General features: G+C 49.2%; 1 protein-coding gene across 1 annotated transcript in view; it reads right to left on the reverse strand.

Moving 5' to 3' along the window:
• DNAH3 (dynein, axonemal, heavy chain 3) overlaps positions 1-20,490 on the reverse strand; it is a 139,659-nt gene that overhangs the window by 90,632 nt on the left and 28,537 nt on the right. Inside the window, 8 exon segments of the mRNA XM_015416119.1 lie at positions 208-344; positions 1,092-1,271; positions 3,453-3,569; positions 3,700-3,814; positions 4,427-4,518; positions 6,723-6,905; positions 6,907-6,935; positions 8,164-8,308. Coding sequence (XP_015271605.1) covers positions 208-344; positions 1,092-1,271; positions 3,453-3,569; positions 3,700-3,814; positions 4,427-4,518; positions 6,723-6,905; positions 6,907-6,935; positions 8,164-8,308 — 998 coding nt within the window.

Below are 20,490 nucleotides of genomic sequence, written 5' to 3' on the forward strand. Positions count from 1 at the left end.
ACGAACCTGGTGCTGGAAGGTACTGCCAAGCTGCAGCAGACTTATGGCAACCTTGTAGGGTTTTCAAGGCAAGAGATAAGCAGAGGTGGTTTGCCACGGCCGGCCTCCTTGCCCGTCTCCCACCTGAAGTACTAACCAGGGCCAACCTGAGATCTGACAAGATCAGGCTAGTCTGGGCCATCCAGGTCAGGGTATTAATGAGCCTACCTTGGAAAAAACAACCTTTTCTTTTCCAGGTAAGTATTCAGACCCTTCTGGATATCATCCAAAAGAAGATTTGCTTCCCGGAGCCTGTCCAGCATCCTCGGCTGTTCGGTTGCAATAAGGACTCTGGTATCTTTCACCTACAAAATAACAAAAATATTCTGCACATCCATTTATTTATATTTCGTAAAATAATCATCATATAGAATACCTTAGAAAGCTTCCTTCCTTCCTTCCTTCCTTCCTTCCTTCCTTCCTTCCTTCCTTCCTTCCTTCCTTCCTTCCTCCCTCCCTCCCTCTCTCCCTTCCTTCCCTCCATCCCTCTCCTTTCTTCTCTTTTCTCTTTTCCCCGCTTTTCTCTCCAAAGTGACTTAGAACCTGCTTCCCCCATTTTGTCCTCACAACAACCACCCTGTGAGGCAGGTTAAGCTGACAGAGTGTGACTGGCCCAAGGTCACCCAGCCAGCTTCCATGGCCAAGTGGAGGATTCAAACCTGGGTCTGTCAGATCCTAGCCTGACACTCTTAACCACTGTGCTGTGCTAGCTCTTATAGGTTATTTATTGCTTTTCTCCAAAGGAATGAGGATATGTCAACAGTTTGCTGCCCCACCTCTGTCACGACAACAGACATATGAAGAGAGCTTGTGCAGTTCTGGCCCTGCTGGTGGACCTCCTGAGGGGACCTGGGTTTTGGCCACTGTGCAACACAGAGTGTTGGGCTGGACAGGTCATTGGCCTGATCCAACATGGCTTCTCTTATGTTCTTATGAGTGAGGTTCACAGTTGGCAACTGGCCCATGGTGGCCCAGCAAGTTTTATGGCTGAGCAGAGATTTGACTCATGAGGGAAAATGCTACAAGCAAATATATGGAATACGAGAACTTACCGCTTGTGTCATGATGTCCTTCCAGTAACTGTCAACTATTCCAAACTTCCTGCCCTCCTCTGGCATTTGAGCAATAATGTCCTCAGAACTGAAGATGGGTTCCAAGTAAAGCCATGTTGCTTGACATTTTAACCAGTTGTCCAAAATCTCCTGCATCAGGACAAGTTTCTCTTCCCACCTCTGTGAAGAGATCATTTCATTTTCAGCTCTGTATGGAGCTCCTCTGGACTCCCAGAAGGGAAACAACATCTAATAAAACACACTGTTTTCTCTATTGCACAGCAATACTCTTTTGCCAGTATACCAGTTTGAACATTCCCATAACCGAGACCGAAGACTGATGGGGAGGGCTGCCTGGTGCTAGGGGTGAGGGAACTGTCCTCGCTGCTGAAGCCGCATGGCAACGTGATAAAACACAAGGCTTGCTGTCTCGTGAAGCTGCCAAAGCAGTCAAAATGGTGCCCCAACTCTTGTAAGATTAAGGGGATCTCAAAAGGGGTGAGGGAGCCGTTGGGCACGTGCCCTGACCTGGATGGCCCAGTCTAGCCCAGTCTCACCAGACCTGGGAAGCCCGGCAGAGTCGGCCCTGATTAGTACCTGAAAGGGACATCATGAAAGACGTACGGCATTGCTAAGCAGAGGCAGGCAATGGCAAGCCACCTCTGAACATCTCTTGTCTTGATAACCCCATGGTGCTTGCAATAAGTTGGCTGCAACTTGAAGGCACTTTCCACAACTACTGGGCAAATGCAGCCTGCTGGCCAGTATTGGCGGAGAGATGGGAAGAAGACGAGGGGGTGATGTTCCAGTTCTCATCCTGTTGTGTATGCTGACCACCACTGGGGGGCAGCAAAATAGCCAGAGCTTGACTCTGGAAGAACAATAGGGACTAGGCTCCTAGTCCCTCCACTGGGGAACCAATGGGCACCGTGGCGGGAGATTCAAACCCACCAACGGGGTCCAGGGGTGTGTCCCTGGAGTGTATATAGTTGGCCTGCCGGCCGTTAGTGGTTATTCTTGTTGTGTACTAATAAAGCGTGCTATGCACTACGCCAGTCTCTGTTGTTCATCCATGCGGCAACCCACTACACAATACATCCAAAGGGCAAGCAGCGAGAGTGGAGCAGAGAGGAGAGAGGAGGACGGGTTAAACTCCTCCCCACCCCTTCCCTTCCTCTCCAGATCAGATCTGGTCTCATGCCCGGTCCTACTATGATGGTCCAGCTGATCATGAGGAAATGTGGCCACCCCCTCCCACGTCTGCGTTCTGCACCACCACCAAAACAGTGCCCCAAGTATAAGAATTTTGTTAGCCCTCATCCAGATCCTTGACCTGTCTACACGCAACAGTTTCCCTGGAATCTGATGGAAAGGAGAGACAGAGCTGTTGTTTCATCTGCACATATTGATGATGATCCCTGTCAATTGCTGGAAACAATGTAGCCAAAAAGGGACGTTTATCCACAATTGGTGGCTGTGCGAGGTGATTCAGTCGTATTGGGAGCAAATAATATCAGAAATAGCGATTATAACAAAAATCTTGCTTCCATTAAACTCAGAGTTGATCCTATTAAATCTCTGGGAAACCCTAAAAGTATCTAAACTTGAGAAAGATCTGATTGTAACAATGGCTGCGGCAGCGAAAAATATTATAGCTTTAAAATGGAAAGAAAAAACTCCCCCCACAATCCATCTCTGGTATGCAAAACTGTGGGATTATTTTATTATGGAAAAAATATCAGATGATATTCAATGTATGGAAACACGGGTTAAGGATTCATATGTTATTAAAATGGGCTCCTTTCTTGAAATGGAAATTACAGCATAATGGCTCATCAAACTGTGAACTATGGGCTAATTTTAGTTTTCTTATGGCGACTGAATAACTCACATAGTAAATTTTGTTAATCTCTGGGGTAATTTAAGACTAACATGTCTGTGTATTATTAGTACAGTGTAATAGATGTAGCCTAGTTGAACTTTGAGATGTATCGGTTTCACATTCCTTATCTACACTTATAAGTTGATGTTTATACTGTACTCTTTTTTATCAATAAAATATATATTAAAGGGGGGGGAAATAGAACATCAGAGCACTGGGTGACTCCATCCAGCTGTTTCATGCAGTCATCAAACAGCAAGGGAGACAAGATGGCTGACCTGGGGCCACCCAATGAACTTCATACCTTGAGGCACAGGAGCGTAGAGGAAGAGGGTGGTGGTCTCCAATCTGGGCTTCCCCAGACACTTAACTAGTATTCTATACTGGTTCTCCAAACATTTCATGTGGGAAAACATTCAGGAGAAAAACACCTGCATGGAAACAGATGGGACTAGAGATATTCCATTTCTCCTTCTTACCCGGCATTCCGTTTCTATTGGCTTGATAAATGGAGAACCGCACATTGTCTGGGTCTTGACAATGTGATCGTCAAGCAAGAGCTGGATGTCGTCAATAGCAGACAGAATGCTGGTGTCCTATCAATAAAAGCACATGGGTTGAAGCCCATTATTTAAGTTCTGTTCTTCTCTGATCTTCAAACACTTCTATTGGGAAAGAATTAGAGCAATTATCTCCACTAGGGCTATTGAAAAATGGGGAACTCACCGTGTCCCTATACTTTACAAAACAGAAGCATATGTTAACCCATTCCATTTTCATCTTCTCCATGTTCTTCTCCAAGGAGTACTCCTTGCTAGCTGCTGCCCCAATGGGCTCCAATCTAAATGGAAACAGAAAGTAGGAAAGAAATAAGAACAAACTAATGCATCCTGGAAAGGGAAAAGAAAAAGCAGAGAGGAAAGTTTTTGTCCAATTTGATTGTGAAATCAATCACCTAAAGTTTTTAGGGGCCCATCACTGCACAGCCACACAGACTATCCTGCTTTCCTGTCTCTGTACAACTGGGGGAGGGGGTCTGCCCCTCTTTGGAAGTCTTCATGCTCTAGCTCTGGACCAGAGGATTGGACTAGAAAACCTCTAAAGTTCCCTCTAACTCTGAATGTCTAGGACTCAGTGACTATGACTCTATGACTCATCACAAGCACTTTTAGTTCACTGCACAGATGAAAGCAGATGAAATCATGAGGAACACAAGGAGGTGTGTCAACAGAGTTCCAAATCATTGTGCAACAAGAACAAGATGCCTACCCACAAACATTCTGCACATGCAGTTCTTGAGTTCAGCTGCAAAGAGTTTTAAAATTTCCCATAAATATGAGTTGTAAAAAAATTCACAAATTTTAAATGCTTTTGGGAAGCAGCAAGCAGAATCAAATGCTTTGATGTCATAGAAAAACACACATTAGGTAAAAGATTGGGATGTCTTTCTTACTTCTCGATATGCTTTGATAGCCCGTATTCCAACATGTTTAGGAGAGAAGTCGTTTCATCAGGTCTGATTTCGTAGCCAACTATGTCACTGATCTGGAAGCAAAAGGGAGAGCAAGTAGACTTGAATGGGCAGAATGATGGTGAGAGTGAAGGTGGACTGCCTGATAGGCCTGTTGTAAAGATTGCAGAGACAAAGTGTGTGAAGCCCTCCAGATAGCTGGAAAGCCTATCACTTGGATCCTGCGTACTGCTAGAAGGCCATTCCCAAGGAACTGGGGGCCTCTCTAGAGTAGCATGGGAACGTGGTGTAGCAGCTGTGGTAGGAAGGGGGAACGAGAGAAAATGTGGGGTGTCCCTTCCTCGTATGTCAGTGGAAGAGACTTCTGCTCACTCAAGAGCACCTTTGGATCCAAGCGTATGTAAATATTGTCATTATCAGGGCTTTTTTTGTAGAAAAAGCCCAGCAGGAACTCATTAGCATAATAGGCCACACCCAACAGCAGGAACTCATTAGCATATTAGGCCACACCTCTGACAGCACAACTCATTGGCATATTAGGCCACACCTCCATGTTACCAGAAGTGTACTCATCCAGCCACACCCACCTTTTGTAACAGGAACTCCTTTGCATGTTAGGCCACACACCCCTAATGTAGCCAATGCTAATGAGTTTCTGCTGTTGGGTGTGGCCTATTATGCTAATGAGTTCCTGCTGGGCGTGGCAAACTTGGGAGCCAGCTGAAACTCCGTTCCTGTGCGTTCCTGCCCAAAAATAGCCCTGGTCATTATCATTATTACTGTTTCTAATAATAAAGAAGTTGGCCCAGTCATACAAGCCACAAAACCAGACTACCCACAGACAAGGTAGAGAGTTTCTAGGTACTCGGCTCCCCAAGTCTGCAGAAAAATATTGCTTCACCTTCTTCTAGCACAAGTAGCATTCCTCTGAAGAGCCTCTTCGGTCAAATGAAGGCACCTTTGGACTTCAGGAACACTCTACACTTAGCTGAGCAAAGTAGTATGACACTATAAACAATGCATGTCTATTCCAATAGCAGCCGCCTTCTTAGAAGAGGTACTTTCTCTTGTGCGCGAGAGATCACACCTCTTCTAACATGGCTCTTGCCATCTACAATTTTGAAAAATGAATATATTAAAAATTCCATCCTGGTTTATCGAGTAATTAGATCTAGAGTACTTTAAATATTTCACCATTACGTAAACAGTCACTGATCCAAGTACGCATATTTTGAAACTCCACTGGCTATTAGTATTAGTTCTTCAGTCATTGTCTTAATGTTCCTCATATTGTGTTATTGCTATTACTAGAATCCATAAATATTGCTAATAGTTAAATAGTCTTAAATTGTCCTTCCATAAAAAAACCTAAACTTTTTAAAAGTGCTGCCTGATCTATCAAAACTAACTACCTTTTTAGTGGAAAGAAACAGTTTTGCTTAATCAATCTCACAGACTTGTGTTGAGAAACAGCGAGACATGGGCAACTCAGTGGGAAGGCAATGGTGCCCTCTCCCCCGCGACCCAAGGTTGGTTGGTTGGTTGGTTTATTTACCAAAGGTTTTATTTATTTGTTTGTTTACTGACTGCCTTTCTCACTGAGAGTTGAGGTGGATTACACAAGTAGGATAGAACTATTTGGTCAACCAGTAAACTGATTACAAAATAAGGATAATATTTGAACGATAACCCTATATGAATGCAGCAGCAAATATTCCTAGTAAAACAAAGCTATTCTGTCAATCAGCAAGCGGATTTCAAAATATGATAATCTTTGGGTCTAACAGCAAATATTCCTAGAAAAACGACATAATGCAGCAGGGATGGGATTGAAGGATGGGAAGGGGGAAAAACCCGTCCTGAATAGAGATCACCTCCTGAGCTGATCCATGACATCACAGCTCACAGCTCCACTCCTCTGCCAGAAGGCCCTCCTGAAACAAGCCTGTTTTGCACATTTTGCAAAAGGACAGGAGTGTGATAGCCTCAAGTAGACCCTTCTATAACACGGGAGCCACCACAGAAGCTAGGCGTGGACAGGCAATTGCCAATGTTACCTGTTTGCAGGGTGACACCTTCAGAAGGCTCTGTTCCAATAAACAATGCTGCAGCTGCGGAACATAGCAGGAAAAACACTCCTGGAGGGCCTTGTCAGCCATAGAACTTTGAACTGAGACCGTATCTTATCCTTATTTTTCAATGCATCTACTGCGTACAGCCTTAAAACTTATACTCATCCATTCATTCCACCACTACCACAGACACACTTTTACGGCACCTGCTCCCAGTGTCTGTCCTTCATCCCACGGTTGCAGGCGATTGAGAGGACCGGCAGGTGCTGCTTGAACTTGTCGATTTTAAACTTCACGTTCTCCGCTAGACGCTTTGGCCCTGGCAGATCTAAAAAGGTCTTTGTCAGTTTGTACATGGTCCTCCACATGTTTCCCACATCCTCAGTGATTTTCCCGGGCATTCAGTTCCTGGAGAGGCCCTGCACAAAGTGGGGGGGGGGAGGGGGAGACAAGCACCGTCAAGAGCCAAAAGTTATCCCTGCAGAAGTTTCCTGGCGAATGTGCCACAAGGCCAGCACAGAAACTAAGTAAACATCCAAAATATGGTTGGAAAAACCTTGTAAGATTATTCCATACCCAAAGAGTTTTTGCATTGTCCTGGACCGGTACTGTAGACACATACGTTAACAATTATCTTGATGCCTTTGTGTGAAACCTGTGGGCATTATAAATCCTGACTGATATTCAGGAGATAGCGAGACAAGAGTAGTAGAGTGGCCTCTTTGCCCCAGCATGGGACCCATGGGGATGGGGAGTGAGGCAGGGGAGAGGCAGTCTAAGTCCAGGGCCAAGGACTCAACTTCTAAAGCAGCCGGGGAGCTGTCCACAAGGCGTCAAAGGGTTAGCTAGCATGGACTAGCAGCCTCCAAGGAGGAACAGAGAGTTTTTATAGCAAGTCTGGCAGTCCCACCATTTCTAGGGAGGCCCCGCTTCTGCAAACTTTTAATCTCATTTTCAAGAGCAGAGCTGTTTAAAGGTGGCTTCTGTCTTGGTTCATCACTAGGTGAGGATTGTACCACTTCAGAATGATACAGGCTTTAAGCGTCGGAAATAGCTTTGTTTCATATGGTAGCTGTCTTGGTCTGCAGTTAGAACAATTAGATTAGAGTCTAGTAGCACCTTAGAGATCAACAAGAGCTTCAGGGGATGAGATTTCAAGAGTCAAAGCTCCTTTTGTCAGACAGAAGTAGGAATGAAGATTTGAGTCTTTTTAGCTTTGCCGGAAGGTGGAATCTTGTAAAGAATGCTTGTAAAGGATGCAAAGGTACACGGCATGCCGTAATCTCCTTGATTAGAGCAGAGGGGAAATGCTTAGGGGCAGAACAGAAGCATCGGTAGTGAGGTATTAATCCTATGTCCCTATTCAGCCCTGGCGGGGTCCAATGTTCTGAACTTGTGAAGTAACTCAGGATCAATCTCACACTGGAATTTCCCCTGAAATTTCAGCTTGAGGACTGCCACTCTAGCTTTGCGACTCTTTGCATTCGAGGCCTGATCTTCTGCTTTCTGTTAAGATGACAATCATTACAAATTCAACAAACAACTCCCCGCCCCGCAAACCCCCAACAACTAGTAAACTCTGGAAATACAGGGTGTTTTTTTAAGTCTGCTACAAGCAACATATCATCACATAGTAGAAATCCTCACCATTCATCCATTCCTCCGACTTCACACTAAAATTATAGGCTGTTACCCAAAGCTGCTCAAAGGGCTGCTTGTTTGTAATTATGGTCCGCAGGAGAGGAAATTGACTCTTCTCTCGTTCAAGCAGCTCCTCTTCCTTGTTAATAGCCTGTAATATGGACACATGTTCTGTTTTAATGGTTTAGCGTGGAACCCCCATAATCACGCACAGCCCCCTTTCACAAGAAAAGCCGGGTATAAAAGTGTCTTAAATAAATGAGCTCTTTATTCCAGGCACTGGCAAGAAGCGCTAAAATAAGTATTCTCTTGACACTCTTGCCTTTATGCTAGAGATGATTGAGGCCTGGCCCACATGTGCAGTGGAATGAGAAAATCCAGAGCTGGTAGAGCAGACTGTATTGCATAGTCCGAAAGTGGGGTGCCATTTTAGGGTTGACCCTAACCCTAACCCTTATATAAAAGACCTCCTGTAAGTAAAAACACACACACACAAGGAGGAAAGGTTCTATCCTAGCATACCTCAAACTGCACTAGTTTTATCTTTCAGGTAAGCAGCTGTGTTGGTCTGAAGCAACAGAACAAAGTCTGAGTCTAGTGGCACCTTTAAGACCAAAAAAGTTTAATTCTGGGGATACGCTTTTATGTGCAAGCGCACTAAGTTTGCATGCACATGAAGGCTTATACCCAGAATTAAACTTTATTGGTCTTAAAGGTGCCACTGGACTCAAACTTTGTTCTAGTTTTATCTTTGCAAGCTTTCTTCCTTTAACACAGAGAAACGTGATCACTCGCAGACTGAGCTTGTGTCATCCATATGCCACCTGAGAAAGACAGGTTGCTTACCTGTAACTGGTGATCTTCGAGTGGTCATCTGTGCATTCACACCCATGGGACACAGTGCGCCTGTGCTGGATTGATAGGCATTATAGCAAGCTCTAACGGATTTTCGCACCCAGACCTCAGGCATGCGCAGGAACCCCCACCACGCATGCCCAGAGGGGTGGGCGCGGACATCCTGCCAGTTCCTTCAAACCGCTGCAAATCAACCAATATGAAAAATGTAGAAGCTGACAGCAGCGGGGAAGGAGGGCGGGTGGTGTGAATGCACAGATGACCACTTGAAGATCACCAGTTACAGGTAAGCAACCTGTTTATCTTCTACGTGGTCTCCGTGCTTCACACCCATGGGAGATTAGCGAGCAGTGGCCTACCTGGAGGAGGGTGCTGGCAGGTCATTACTGCGAAGCCAAAGATAAGATGTGATGTCCCATGTTGGTACGAGAGTTCTTACGGACATCAAGGGCGTAGTGCCTTATGAACGTATTAGGCATAGCCCAGGTAGTGGCTCTGCAAATGTCCATTAGGGAAACTCCCTGGAGGAAAGCAGTGGAGGCTGCAACAACTCGAGTTGAATGAGCCTTGATAGGGCCAGGCAATGGCTGCTTAGCAATAAGGTAGCAGAGGAGGATGAGACCTACAGTCCACTTTGACAAATGCTGGGCCGTGATGCTAGTTCCCAGCCTTGCTGGAGCATAGGAAATGAACAGTTGACAGTCACGTCTCGTTGGACAAGTTCTCTTTAGGTAGAACAGAAGCACACGCTTTGTATCCAACGTGTGTAACAGCTTCTCCTCTGGGGATGCCGGAGCGGGGAAGAAATCCGGGAGGAAGACCTCTGCCTGTAGGTGAAATTCTGAAACTACCTTTGGCAAGGAGATGTCAGGAAGAAGACGGACACCATCTAGCAAAAAAGACAAGTAAGGAGAATCATGTCTGAAAGCCAGTATTTCCCCAACTCGCCTCGCTGAAGTGACAGCCACCAGAAAAGCTGTTTTCCACAACAGGAATTTCAAGTCGCAAGTCATGAGCAGCTCAAAAGGTTTCCTGGTGAGTTGCCGAAGTACCAGGGGAAGGTCCCAGGGGACGACAGGACATTTGATGGGAGGATAAAGGTGTAACAGCCCCTTCAAAAAACGTTTAGAAAGAGGATGTGAAAAAAGTGCATCCCTCAACTTGAACGTGGTAGGCTGAAAGTGCAGCCAAATAAACTTTAAACGAGGAATGTGACAGTCCCGAGTCAGCGAGAGACAGAAGGAAGTCAAAAACCCTCTCGAGACCCGCGGAAGCAGCTCAAGGGGCATCCTCACCCAAGGAGGAACAAAACTTTCACCACTTATAATCCTAAATTTTTTGTGTAGTGGACTTTCTAGAGTTCAGCAACACATTCGCTATGTGGGAGGAAAAACTGTTGATACCATTCTCCAGGCTGTCAACTTCAGTTGTGGAACATTGTGGTATGGGAGAGGGGACTCGGATAGGAGCAAGAGATCCTGCACCGGCGGGAATTGGTGGTAGATCCCCGTTGACAGATCCAGGATGGTTGAGAACCATGGCTGCCTCAGAAGAGTGGAAGAGTGGGAGAAGGCAAGTTGGATTTATTTCCCACTCGTGCAAACAGAGTCCTGCCCGACTTAGGTGGTCTGCCTGCACATTCATGTGCCCTGGGATGTGCGTGGCAACTAGGAAGATGCTCTGGGCAATGCAGAAGTCCCACAACTGAATGGCGAGCTCGCAGAGGCATTGAGAGACAGTGCCCCCCTGCTTGTTTATGTAGCTGAGGGCAGTAGTATTGTCCGTGAGGACTGTGACACACCTCCCCTGGATCAGGGGCAGGAAATTGGTGATAGCAAACTGTATCACAAGTAGTTCCAGAAAATTGATGTGACAGTTTCGTCTCTGTGTGTCCCATCTGCCTCCGACACAAAGTCCCATTATGTGAGCGCCCCAACCAGAGAGAGAGGCATCTGTTGTCAGGGTGATCTCCGGTGATGGAGGATGGAAGGGTGCTCCCTGGAAAAGGTTGAGAGGGGTAGTCCACCAAAGTAGAGAGTCCCGTACCTTGACTGGTGGGGATAGGTGGGTCGAGTGTGTGTCTCGCTCTGGATTGAAACTGCAGATAAACCAAAGTTGTAGGTGGTGCATTCTCAACTTGGCAAAAACGAGGACTGACGTAGTAGCGGCCATCAGACCTCTGAATCTGGAAAGCTGTTACCGAGGGCCGAGTACGCATCACAGTGGCTATATTCACGATGTCCGCAGCCCTGCTTTGTGGCAGATAGGCTCTGCAACTTATTGAGTCCAGCAGTGCACCGATGTAGTGTATTTTCTGGACTGGTTGAAGTTGAAACTTCTCCAGATTTACTTGCAGACCCAGGTTTCCCAGGAGGTTAGCGTCTCATTGATGTTTGAGACTAGGGCGTCCCTGGAAGTCGCACCCAGGAGCCAGTCGTCGTTGTATGGGTAGATAGATATACCTCTGAGACGAAGGAAGGCCGCGACTACCACCATTGTCTTTGTGAATACTCTCGGTGCACTTGAGAGATCGAATGGCAGAGATGTATATTGGTAGTGATGTAGGCCAATTGCAAAGCGTAGATATTGGCGGTGGGATGGGTGGATGGTGAGGTGGAAGTAAGCGTCCTGGAGGTCGAGAGTGGCCATCCAGACATTCCTCTGGAGAAGTGGCAGAATCTGCTGCAAGGACACCATGTAGAAGCGGTGGAAGCACACGAAACAATTGAGCGCCTGTAGATCTAAGATTGGTCGAGCGCCTCCATCCCATTTCGGAACGGTGAAATAATGGGAATAGAATCCACTGCCGTGTTCGTGAAGTGGCACCGGTTCGATGGCTCCCTTACGTAGAAGGACTGACACTTCTTCCAGAAGAGCTGGAGAAGGGGGTGTGGAGATGAAGATCGGAGTAGTGGGGTTCTGTATAAAATCTATACGGTAACCATGGGTCAAGATGGACAGCACCCATTCATCTGTGGTGACGAGGTGCCACGTTTGGAGGAAAGGGGCTAGATGGGTGGGATGTGACTGGAAAACATGGAAGTCAAAAACTCTGTTTAGTGGACTTTGCCTGCTTTTGTGGGAGGGTTGTTGTCCCGATCAAACCTAGGCTTTTGAAATGCAGGATTCTGGCCTCCAGAGGATGTATGTGGCCTCCACTGCCGCTCAGGAGACTGACGGCTTGGGGTACGTTTTTGCCAGGGTCTAGACCAAGGACGAGGCCGGTATTGTTGTCTCATGGAGGAAGAAACATCCAGAGCATGAGAAGCTTTTATGCTTTTGTCCATATCTTGTAATATGGTGTCTGTGGTACTATTAAAAAGACCAAGTCCATCGAAGGGGAGGTCCTCTACGTATGTCCTGGTGTCCTGCTGCAAATTGGTGTTGCGTAGCCAGGAATCTCTTTGGAGAGCGATGGCTGAAGCCATTGTCCTTGAGCAGGTGTCTAGGGCATGTTTAGAAGTATTAATTTGTTGTTTTGCCAGCACCATGCCCTCCTTTTGGATGATACAGGATGACTGACGCTTATCTTCTGGAAGGGTTGCTAAGAGCTCAGAGAGCCTTTCCCATAAAGTGTATTGATATCTACTCATACATGCTAAGTAGTTCGTGGTCTTCACCCCGAGTGCTCCCGTAGAGTAGAAACGTCGGCCGAACGCATCTAGCTTTCTGCTCTCCCTGCCTGAAGGGGCAGAATGGGTTCTTTTCGACTTGGATGAGGAAGTAACTACCATTGAATTTGGTTGAGGATGAGCAAATAAGAACTCCGCTCCCATTTCCTGGACTCTATACATATGGTCCATGCGGCATTTATCCTGTGACATTTTAGCCACCTGTAACAGGACCGTGGACATGGGTAGCACTATGGCTGTCAATGTATCTAATTGTGCCACATCAAATACAAGAGATGCTGAGGGTGTCAGCCTCAATCTACGGAGTGACCGTGATCTATGAACAGAGTAACAATCCCAATCTGAGTAACCTGCTGGAGTCAACCACAGCATTGACACGGGTGGGGGGGTAAGCTCCATAGAAATAACGTAGTTGGTGGTGATCCCAGGAAAGAGCAGGAAGTGGTGGGGGCAGGAAGACTCGTGGGGATCTCCTCCTAGAGCAGGAACATCTGGGAGACAGAGTTGCATCTCGTCTCCGTGAGCAGCCCCTATCAGCCCGATCATCGATATTGAAAGGCCAATCTTCGGGGAAAAGACAGGGAGGATGACGTTGAGTGTTGGAAGGGATCTGTCGAGGCCGACCTGCATCGATGTCGGTGTGGAACTCCGAGAGTGGCAATGCCAATGACTGAGCAGAGGGAGAACGATCCGTGCCCAGGGGACGGTTGAGGATTTCCACATTCTCGATGTCGGAGAAAGGATACATGTTCGCCAGCGTGTCATGGTCTAGCTGGTGTATTGGAGAGTCCATCAGCTGGATGGTCGGTATCGGTGGAGCGACTGGAGCCTCCGATGCCAATACAGTCATAGGAACGGGGGGCGCCTTAGGGGCAATACCCGGTGCAGAACCTGCGACCTTTCCAGACTTCGCCGCCTTCAGGAGCTTAGAGGAACCCTTCTTGGCAGACTTATAATCTTTACCCGATTTTTCCTTCTTCTTTTTTACGGGAGTGGACACCGAAGTCTGCGCCATCGGTGCCGGACGCTTTGATGCCGACTGGATGGTGTCGGACGAGGACTTTGACGCTGGAGCCGTCGATGTCGATGGTCTCACCGGTACTTCTGGATCCACGATGGAAGCAGGGTTTAGTGCCGATTCTAGTAACGCTACACAGAGACGCGCCGCTCGATTCTTCATAGTTTGATTGGAAAACTTGGCACAGTGCTGGCAGGACTCTGGTCGGTGCGTCTCACCAAGACAAAAATACAAAGGGTGTGGCCATCAGGCAGAGCGAGCTTACTGCCGCACCCAGTACAACGCTTGAAAAAGCCCCACATTTTCTCCATAAAATAGACAAGATGGAGAAGAAAAAGAAGGGGGGGAGGCCGAAGGCCAGACTGAGGTAAGACAAAACTTCCCCCGCAAATTTAAATAATGTGGGGGTTTTTTGGAAGAAAAAAACCGAAGAAGTGAAGGTAAAGGAGGAAAAACAAAGAGAAATCTGAAGAGCTTCTGAGGAAAAATAGCTACCAATCTCACTGACCAAGGAAAGGTGGTTCCAGCGTGGCGGAAAGAAAGGAACTGGCGGTATGTCTGCGCCCACCCCTCTGGGCATGCGTGGTGGGGGTTCCTGCGCATGCCTGAGGTCTGGGTGCGAAAAGCCATTAGATTTTCTACAATGCCGATCGATCCAGCGCACGCGCACTGAATCCCACGGGTGTGAAGCACAGAGACGACGTCGAAGATCACTGAGGCCTCCCTCTCTCTCATACCCCCTCCTGCTGCATACATAGACAAGGCCTCAATCACATCACTGTTTGTGCACTGTTGTCATTCACTGCCTAACAGACACATACACAGACACGTGCTCATACAGACACATACATAGCGTAGGAGATAGGTGCATGTCTGGGAGATCCATGAATGGATCTTCCGAAATTTTTAAAAACGGAAATACCAGGGTCCTGACTTTGACTGGGTTAACGTATAGGGGACAGTGGATTTGACCCTTCCCCCTGTATGGTTGCATCAACTGAAACTGCACCCACCCCATGCTGTGGCTGACAAAAGAAAGGGCAGTTGCCTGTTCTCGGAATGGTCATCATTGCATCCACACTGATGGGCTTTATGCCTGTCCAAAGGGTATGTTTAGGTGCATAAATCTTCTCCCCTCCGAGACACAGCTTAGACGGTGTGCACACAAGGGGGAGTTGCACCTTCACACTCAGTGAAGGGGACAGGATTTTACACCTAAATGCCAGCTCTAGAAGACTGTGAATCAAGGCTATGTGCAAAGCCCACCTGGGTGATGCACAGATGGGCCTGTCAGTTATAATGAACATTTCACAAACATATGGGGAATTAGCAGATGAATAAACTATGCCAAATCAGAATGAATACCACTGAAGGTAGCACAGAAAACAGAAGGTTATATTAAAGCACAATACCAATTCAAATGGAATCCCATATCCTGGAAATATCTAGGGGTTAGTATCTCCCCAAACTGACAACATCTTGACCAGAAAAACTATGACATGCTGATTAAAGAACTTAAACAAACAATGACTGAACGGACAAAACTTACACAACAATCGGTGTGTGTGTGTGTACCTATTTATCTACTTGCAATTTCTTGCTTTCGAACGGCTAGGTTGGCAGGAGCTGGAACTAGAGATGGGAGCTCAAGCCATCATGCGGCACCCGGGTCTCGAACTGCTAAACTACTGACCTTCCACAGCCTGCAGTTCAGCGTCTTAACCACTTGAGCCACCGCAGCTCCTACACCAGTGGAAATGTGGATATGTGTGCCTGCCAGTCAGCTTCCAAAGCATTTTCAGCCTGGGAATGCCTCCCAAACAGACACAAAACTGTGCTGGAAAAAATGCTGGTGGAGCCCATTGGTGGCCACAGTAATTTCGAATTCACTCCCTCCCACTGAGCTGCGGCCACGCCCTCAGGACCCCAAGCAGCTCAGGATACCGACAAAGTGCACACCCAATCAGCACCCAGCCACGCCAGCCCCACGCTCCTCAGCACCCAACGGCAGCCTGTCCCACCCTACAAATGGTTCCAGGAGGAGGCCCCACAACTCCAGAGGCAGGGCTTGTGGCATGGGATGATACTGCCTGACAGCACCTTGCCATGCAGACTCAGACCGAGCACACACACACACACACACCCCTCAGTGGTGGGCAAAACAAAGACAAGGCACCTAGCACCATTGGGCAAGCACTTGGGGGGAAGACAGCACCGGGAAAGCAAAATCCACACTCCGTGGCTGACCTCTCCCAGATTTTAGGCCCCACAGGTACAGCAGCTCATCTGCCAGGATCCCAAGGGGCAGGCACGCACAAACAGGCAAGCAAGGCACCCTTTCCCCAACTACCATTTCCCCCCTTTGCCAACAGCAGTGGCGCTGAGCCACACTGGACATGGCATCTTCCACTCCCAAACCCAGAGGCACGTGGACCCTGTGCATCAGGCAGTTCTTTGCCTGCGAGGCATCTGCGAGGGGAGGGGGATGAAGGTGGTGTCCCTGCAGCAGGCCACGTGCCCCACCCATTGGCAGCACTCCCCCTGCACAAAATGTGCCACAGGGTGGGGAGGCCCTCCAACCTGAGTGCCGAGTGATCCCACTTGATGGCCAATCTCTTCACTGGCAGGTGCAGCATGCCCTGGCTCTGCTGACAACTTCACTGGCAGGTGCAGCATGCCCTGGCCCTGCTGACAAAAGTGGGTCTCCAGATACACGGAGGTTCTGAGAGGACGCTGGATCAGGTGTGGACGGCCTAGATTCAGCCACTCATCAGCTCCCCCTTATGGCATCGGAATGCCAGACAGGGTGTCCGCGACTGCCAAATCCTCTACAAGCGCCGGCGAGGAATGTCAGTGGCCGCTCCACTGTGTGTTTTCCCCAAATGCAGGCGCCAATCCAACAGGGAGAGCCATCACACCATCCATGGAGCCGAAACCCCACCATGTGCCCTCTCTGCAGCAGAAGCCAGCCCTCGGGAGCACGCAGACACATCCAGCCTCCTGGCCCTTCCCTCCTCATGCCCACTGGGAAGGTGCCCCTAGCACCAAAGGAGCGAGTGGGATGCCTTACATCAGCACTGCGATTCCAGCCTTACTACTCTGTTGTCCCAGGTTCCCTCCAGTAAAGCTCATCCATTGTGTGCATCCCAGGTGTTGGTGTTTGTTGCATACTATGGGAAGTGGGAGTGCATGGGGGGAGCCACACAAGCCACACGATCCTTGCAGACACAACAGCAGCAGGGGGGGCCATCCTGACAATAATGGTGCCACGGTACTGGACACAGATGGGTAGGAGGTAAAGGCTACGCAACAGGCCACCATCCCTGCAGCCAAAAGCACTGACCACACACCCAAAAGCTGCAGGGCCACCCCATGAACCTTCTAGGGTCAGTCAGCGAGGGGGTCTCAGGGGGAGACATCCTGCCTCGGCTGTGCACACAGACGCAAATGCCGTGGGTGCTCCCTGATGGATTGGCCCTGGCTGTGGTCCTTGGGGCCAGCATGGGCTGATGACCCATCCAGGAACTGTTGTGCAAACAATGCCATTGGCTTAAGGGGCCACCACCTCAGTGAGGCTCGGCGGGTAGCATTACACACTGCTGAGTGGAGATCATCCATCTCAGAGGGCAGTCCCCTACGGAGGTCCACTTGGTACATCTGGATCCCAGCAGCCCCAGGTATATTTGCGCATGCAAATGTGGGGCTCGGACAGCACATAACAACAGCTATCGGGCAACCTCAGCCACCGGCAACAAAACCGAAGGGCACCAAGGTAGCAACATGCATTAGCCTTCCTATTGGATTCCCTGGATGGTGGCTAGCATGAGGGTAAATGCTGTCCCTATGTAGGCCACTGTCAGCTAAGGCTGCCATGCTTTGGAATGTGAGGGTTGCTCTCCTTGTCGCAAGGCTGCCATGCTTTGGAATGTGAGGGTGCTCTCCTTGTCGCCTCCTCCCATCCTCCTTTCCTCTTAGGCTGCGCACTGTTATCTGTCTAGTGTCCTTGAAGCCTCTACTCTGCCTGCTCCTATTTTCCTACTGGGAATGTAACTGTTGCTTTTTGCCCGTGTCTTCCGGTGCTTGCCTATTGGCTTTACTATATCAGGGGGTCATGTATGAAGGGGTTATATCTGAAGGTTCTAATAATTATCCCGCCATTCCTGACACAAGTGTTCATGGTGTCCTGCGTACTAGCTCTCAATAAACTGAAACTTCTGAAGGAACGTTGTTGAGTGTCTTGACTGGGAAGCCTCACAGCCACTTCAGCATTGTCATTTTTGTCATTCATTTGTCCCTATTGCTTTGGGTGCCCCCCCCCTTTTCCACATGTGTTTTGCTCCCTCTGGGACTACTAGAGAGAGCAAAACACATTGGGGGATAAAAACCCTAAAGAAATAGGGACATACGAGTGGAAAATATGACAATGCGGAAGTGGCATGTGCCAAGCCACCCAAAACCATTCTGGGGCCCAGTGCCCACAGAACAAGGAGCATCTGCCTGTCAGGTAGATGCAGAGGGCATAAGCCGTGGAGAGATTGGACATCTGTGCAGATCTGCAGTCCCTTCCATGAACCCTCACCCTGTTCTTCCTACAAAACTGGCATGTCTTAGTGGTCCCACCTGGTGGAAATTCCTAGCTCTGTAGTCACTGTCATCCCTTCCCCTGCACATGGGATATTAAGCAACATGAAAAACAGAATGTCTGAGGGGGCCAGCTGACCTCCTGGCCACAGCCATGGGGACCCGGGGGACCCAGATGTACAGCCCCCATGGCAGCAACCTTGCTGATCCCTCTGGATGCCAGAGGCTATCATGGCTCCAGCAGCTGGGCCACAAGCATGCGGATGCAGAGCTGGCTGGTTAAGCTCAGAGGCACTACTGTGTTTGCTCTGGTGTGGCAAGTTCTGACGACTTCCGAATGGCACCATGTGCTAGGGGGTCAGAGGTGCCCTTGAAGCCCCATGGTGGGGTTCAGGTGTCACGGGTGGGCCACTAGTGGCTCTGTCATGCCCCATGCAGCCACAGATGGAGGGGATGGCCACAACTGTAATGGCAGCTGCTAGGCACCTGGGGGGGCTTTTTGCCATTGTGAGGGATGCCGGTGAGGGACAGGAGTGCATCGAGAGGCTCCTGGGGGATCTCTCAGAATATCTCCAGGGGCCCAGGCACCTCCGCCCCTTCTCCCGCTGTGCCTCCAGCAGGGGTGGCACACGAGTTGGCACGGAGATGCTCTTGACAGCATGGGTGGGCGTCTGGCCACTGCAGCTGGCAGTGAGCGGGGGGGGGACCCTGACATCCATGTTCTTGTCCATCTGGTGCCCCTGATGCCCTGCATGCTCTGTGTAGGGAGCACCACTGTGGGGTGCCAGCCGGGCTGATGGGAGATGTCCCCTCCCCACTGAAAGGTGGCCAGAGGTTGTGATGGGAGCCGGTCTCTTTATGGAGGAGTCTGCAGCTGAGCGGGAGCATTGCTCCTGTGGCCTGCCCCTCTCTGCCCCCTGCCAGTGACAGACGCTTGGCTCAGCCTCTTCGACTCATGACTACCACTGGTCCTGCCTGCCCTGTCTATCATGCCGCCCCCGCCTCGCGACAACGTCGGAATGGAACCCTGCGGCAGCATCACCACGGACGCCGACATGGGCACTGGCCAGCAACACTGTTGGGGCGCCTTTCCCCCCAATCCGGCCACCATGTAGCTTTCTCCTCAGGGAGGTGACTGGCGGCGCTGCAGCACAGGTGCGGTTCAGGATGGCTCTGCCCACCTAACATAGATGATGCGAATTCATCTAATTGAAATGATAATAATTCCTAAACTATTTATTTATTTATTTATTATTTAACATTCGATTTAGTATCCCGCTCGAATCCCTTGGCTAGGGGTCTCTAAGCGGCTTACAGGTTTGGTGGTGCTAATCACCATTTTTCCCTAACTAGGGCCACAATGTATAGGGGGATGGGACAACCTACCGGCACCCCCCTATGGTGGTTGTTGTTGCTCTTTCCATCGGCTTGGCTCGGGTCGGGTCTCTGGACTGGCGGGTGTTCTTTTCCGGCGTTCGGTGGTGGCTTCTCTTCCTCTTGAGGCACGCGGCTCCACCTGCTTCCGGCCCGGCAACGTCCCTTCCGGCTCCGCTGGGCTGGTGCTTGGCGTCTACGCACGCTCCTTCTCCTTTAACGGCAGCTTCTCTCAGCCACCAGGGATCGCTCGATGCGCTCCTTCGATCGCGCCCGTCTGCCGCCGCAACGCCACGCCACCGCGCCGTCCGCACCGAGTCGGTGTTCACCGCCGCCGTCATCGTCGCCGCCGCTGCCTTTCCAACCAACCATACAGGGTGCCCCCCACCCTTCTAAGGGTGGGTACCCATTTATCTCCTTGCAATTAGGTTGCTTTCGAAACCGCTGGGTGGGCGGGAGCTGGGACGAAGGTCGAGAGCTCACCTCGACCATGGTGGTACTCGAACAGCCATAGTGGCTGCTCGGTTGATGTTACAAAGCAGGCGTTTAACTGCCTGCGCCACCGCTCCCTCTAGAAACTCTTGTTTCTATTTCTAACATTCCCACATTACTTCTAGGAAACAGCTGAATTTATGGCAACAGTTGTTGCATAGATTTATTTGGGAGAATAAAAAAGCTAGAATCCCATCTCATAATCTCATGCTGCCAGTCAACAAAGGAGGGATAAATGTACCCCATTTTATTATGAGGTAGCCCAAACACAAAATATATTACATTATTTAGGACCCAGCAATAGTTCGCCATGGCTCCAGATAGAACAGTGCTATAGCCCTGAAGTGCCCCCAGAAGACGTGGTGTGGCAAACAGCCTCGG

This window comes from Gekko japonicus, unplaced genomic scaffold (assembly GCF_001447785.1).
Source record: "Gekko japonicus isolate JY-2015 unplaced genomic scaffold, Gekko_japonicus_V1.1 scaffold321, whole genome shotgun sequence".
Lineage (NCBI taxonomy): Eukaryota > Metazoa > Chordata > Lepidosauria > Squamata > Gekkonidae > Gekko > Gekko japonicus.